This window comes from Cyprinodon variegatus, unplaced genomic scaffold (genome assembly GCF_000732505.1).
Source record: "Cyprinodon variegatus isolate N-32 unplaced genomic scaffold, C_variegatus-1.0 Scaffold248, whole genome shotgun sequence".
NCBI lineage: Eukaryota > Metazoa > Chordata > Actinopteri > Cyprinodontiformes > Cyprinodontidae > Cyprinodon > Cyprinodon variegatus.
In genome coordinates, this window is record NW_015150701.1 from 11,566 (window position 1) to 12,909 (window position 1,344).

At 38.1% G+C, this 1,344-nt stretch overlaps 1 protein-coding gene across 1 annotated transcript in view; it reads right to left on the bottom strand.

The window, feature by feature from the left end:
• LOC107089322 (taste receptor type 1 member 3-like) overlaps positions 1-1,344 on the bottom strand; it is an 8,955-nt gene that overhangs the window by 2,396 nt on the left and 5,215 nt on the right. Inside the window, 3 exon segments of the mRNA XM_015382048.1 lie at positions 335-455; positions 525-731; positions 828-1,274. Of these exon segments, the coding sequence (XP_015237534.1) occupies positions 335-455; positions 525-731; positions 828-1,274 (775 nt within the window).

Below are 1,344 nucleotides of genomic sequence, written 5' to 3' on the forward strand. Positions count from 1 at the left end.
TTCCTGGAGAGGTGGCGAAACGTCTTCAAATCTTGAAACCAAGTCCAGTGGATATTTTTTGGAATTTTTACGGAATCCTGTAGAAATGCTGATGAAGGTTCTCAGTCATCCAGGTCATAGTCATTCCGTAAAAATTCAAAAAATATTTGGTGAATTGAGAAAGCTTCCTGGAGAGGTGGCGAAACGTCTTCAAATCTTGAAACCAAGTCCAGTGGATATTTTTTGGAATTTTTACGGAATCCTGTAGAAATGCTAATTTCTCAGTGTTCATACTGTGTCTAATCTTATTTTGACATACTCATTTAGATAGAGGAAGCATGGACTGCTGTATTACCTTTATTTGCTTGATAAGTACCAGGTAAACAGTCAATACAGTCATAGCAGCAGGAATGGAAACCTTTGACCCTGCGAACTTGGCCATCTTCACACTGCGCCGAGCAGGTTGACAGAGGAACCTGGAAAGGTTTTTGAATAAAAAAAAAACATCATTTGTATTTAAAAAGAAAAAAAAAAGAAAAAATTACCGTTGAGTCGTTAGTGTGCCATTCAAAGAGGCTTTCGTTTATGTCTAATTGGTTTTGCTTATACGTTCCCACAGTTTTGAAGTTAAACTCTGTGTTATTCCAGTTCCATTGTATAACACTGTACCCTAAATTCGGGTTACCATTTTCGTTGAACTTTAATATTGTGCCACTTATGTTTACGGAAGTATTCCTCAGAACCTCCAAAAGCTGAAAACAAGAAAAGAATCAAATGTTTATAAAAAAACAAATAAACTCAGGTGTAATATTTGCTTTGCCAGCTCTAGGTCTTTTAACAAACATTACCTTCTAGGGATAGATTTTTGTGTTTTCTCCCAATTTACAAACACCTGAATCACACTGAAGCAACGTATGCAGTGCTTGTGCTGCACTGTAGACAGCAGAATACACAGCAAAGCCCAGTCTGTCCACTCCTCGGTTATCTACCAAAGTGATGTTATCAGGCGAAAGATTCCAGCACTGTGGACAAGGGTTGTCAGGATCACCAGACTTTTGTACTGAAGCAGGCATTTTTTCCCTTTGCTGACTTATTTTTGTGAAGAGTGTTTTAGTATAGTTCATTAATGAATCCAGAGTATCCAAGTTGTCCATAAACCCTATGATTGTGCCAACATTTTTGATATTGGGGAGGGATATTAGTCGATTGTGGACAATCCAGCTTGAGCTGGCGATCCATACACCGGTTAGATTATTCTTGATGACCTGAAACAGAGTCGAGGGAATGACTTTCGACTATCCTGAATGTTGCTTTTAATTAAAGCAGATGTGTTGCTCTGCTTTATTAATTTTTGAGAGTGCCAAC